Below are 3,016 nucleotides of genomic sequence, written 5' to 3'. Positions count from 1 at the left end.
AAATCATAATCCTTATTCTTCAAACTACTTTATAACCGTCATTTAGTCCTAGTTATTAGGTGAACAATCAAAGGTCGTCCATAAATAATAATCTCACTGATAAGACTTACTCGCGCCTGGCGCGAGACTGATAGGTCCTGGGTTCGAATCCCGCGAGGCAGGGTCGTGGATGAGCACGGCTGAGGAGTCGAACAATAGAACGAAACGGCCATCCAGTGCTCCCAGGTTTTCCATGGTGGTCTAGCTTTAATTGACTCATGATCTCAACTTTTGAAATTATTACAATCTCCACAAAACCCCCTTTGATACTAAAAAAATATTTATTTTTTTGTAATTATTGCATTTTTCGATCAATATATTTTCATTCATTCTTTTTTGTGTTTTATTTTTTTATTTTTCATGGTTCATTAAAACCACAGCAACAACATCAACAACAACAACAAAAGGTAGAATGACATAAGTTACTTTACAAAAATCATTTGTTGATCATTATCATTTGCTTGATTATTATTATTGTTCATTGTAGGTGTAAGGAAAGATGATGCTGCTGCTGCTGACGATGATGATGATGCACGACCATATGAAAATGGTAATGAATTTGATTTAAGATGATGCATATTGCTTAGTAACTGATTATCATTACCATGATTATTATTATTATTATTATGATTACCATTATTAGTATCAATATCGATTTCTTCATGATTTCGATTAAATTCACATGCAATCCCATAATAATTATCAGGACATAAACAATAACATTTTTTCCATGGCATATCTGGTTTTTCTAATTTACCATAATTTAAACAATATGGTGCACATTGTCTAATTAAATAATGAATGATTTTAAATAATTTTTTATGTCGATTAGGATAAATTAATAAATCATTGACTGTAGTACATTTTATATATTTTATATTGAATATAAATATATAAATAATAAGAAATAATAATAAGAAATGAATAAATAGAAGATTTTTTGTCATCTTTTTTAAATTGTTGTAATCACTAAGGTCAAGGTGAATGATCTTGTTGCTATGGTAACTTGTCAAATTGATATTAGGAATAATCTCCAATAAATGTTATTAATAATGATGAATTATAATGAATAATGATTATAGGACATACTTACTGATTGTATTCAAATGATGTTTTCATTCAATTTTATGAGTTGAATATTTATACTAAGTAATCTTCTTCTTCTTTTTTTTTCTTCTTCTTCTTCCTTTATATATTAGATAGGTGGGGAGTTTTGAATAATAATACTAATGATAATCATGATCATTCTATTGGTTCAATGATTATTATCAATGAACATGGAATAGATAAATATTATGAAAAATGGGGAAGGGAAATAGGATTAAATATGTTTTTACTTTAATAATATAAAAAACAGTAAATAGTAATAATGATAATGATAAAAGCCAACGATATAATTTTCATACTGATTATTGTTATTGTTTGTTTCATTAAATAAGTTTTAATATCAGAAGGGGTTTTGTGGAGATTGTAATAATTTCAATGGTTAAGATCATGAGTCAGTTGAAATTAGACCACTATGGAAAACCTGGAAACACTGGATGGCCGTTTCGTCCTATTGCACACTGCTGAAGAGTCCCACAATAGCATGAAACAGCAGTCCAGTGCTTCCAGGTTTTCCATAGTGGTCTAGCTTCAACTGACTTATGATCTTAACCATCGGAATAATTTTTAATTATTAATATAAATAAATAAATATTAAATATCAGACATGGGTTTTTGTGGAGATTATAGTCTTTTCAATGGTTGAATTCATGATTTCATTGAAGTTAGATTACCATGGAAAATCTGGTAGCATTGAACAGTCGTTTCATGTGTAGTATGGAATTTGGCAACAGTGCATATCAACGATCTCGCAACGCAAAATTTGAACCCAGGATTCATCAATCTTGCAAGAGAACGATGGTCCATTGCTTTCAGGTTTTTCATGGTAGTCTAAATTCAATGAACTGATGAATTCAATTATTAAATTACTACAATCTCCATAAAACCCCTTCTGATATTATTCAATAGATGCTCACAAGGGATTAGTTTCAAGAGGTATTTCTTGGAGTTCTAATGAAAATCATCACCAGTGGAGTTTAACCGTATCTTTTGTGAGGTAGTAACTCATTGAAGACAATGGTGCATGTGTTGGTCAATTTCGTGGATTAGTTGAAGTTAGAAATTTAACATCGTTGGATACCGGTTGACTCAGTAGTCTAGAAGTTAGGCGCTCACGCACGAGACTGATAGGTCTTGGGTTCGAACCTCACGAGGTGGGATCGTGAATGTGCACTACTGAGATGTCCCACAATAGGTCGTCCAATGCTTTCAGATTTTCCATGGTGATCTAGCTTCAATTGACTCATGAATTAGATTATTAAATATTAATTTTATTTATAGTATTCGCTCAATTCATGATTGATAAAATTTTAATTAAAAGAACCTTATATATATATATATATATATATATATATATATATATATATATATATATATATGTAGAGAGAGGGAGAGACATTAAAATGAGTCTGATATTTTGGGTTGAGTAAATTCATTAAGTTTTCTTTTATTAAATCGTAATGATAAATTGTGATTGTTATGAATTTGTTTATCAAGTTGTTTCCGAGTGGTTTCCTTTTCTTGTTATTGGTATTGTTGTTGAGGAAATACACTGTAGGCAATCACAGTCTGGATTATTTTTTATATTGTATTGATCTAAATTATGTATCTGTTTTTTTCATTATATGTATATGGAGAGATTGTATTAATTTTAATAGTTGAATTCATTAGTCAACCGTAGATGTGCACTGTTGAGGACCGACCGTTGTTGCTACCTTGACGGGGTGGTCAGGCTTGTCTATCGTGATGAAGCCACCGAGCTATACTGCCTGGAACAACCGTTCCTCAAGGTCCTACTATGTCAGACAGGTCGGTTGAAGAGCGGTAAGACTGAAAGTAACAAACCCAGGATCCGAAGGCGAAGTCGTACTGC

The 3,016-nt window shown here is 31.3% G+C and overlaps 1 protein-coding gene across 1 annotated transcript; it reads right to left on the bottom strand.

The window, feature by feature from the left end:
- Positions 1-319: 319 nt before the first annotated feature.
- Positions 320-1,196, bottom strand: MS3_00008338 (uncharacterized protein). The gene has a single exon (XM_051216702.1). The coding sequence runs from the start codon at positions 984-986 to the stop codon at positions 462-464; it is 525 nt and encodes a 174-aa protein (XP_051065294.1). The 5' UTR covers positions 987-1,196; the 3' UTR covers positions 320-461.
- Positions 1,197-3,016: the final 1,820 nt, after the last annotated feature.

The sequence above is a fragment of the Schistosoma haematobium genome, chromosome 6, assembly GCF_000699445.3.
Source record: "Schistosoma haematobium chromosome 6, whole genome shotgun sequence".
NCBI lineage: Eukaryota > Metazoa > Platyhelminthes > Trematoda > Strigeidida > Schistosomatidae > Schistosoma > Schistosoma haematobium.
This window is presented reverse-complemented; position numbering and strand designations above follow the sequence as displayed.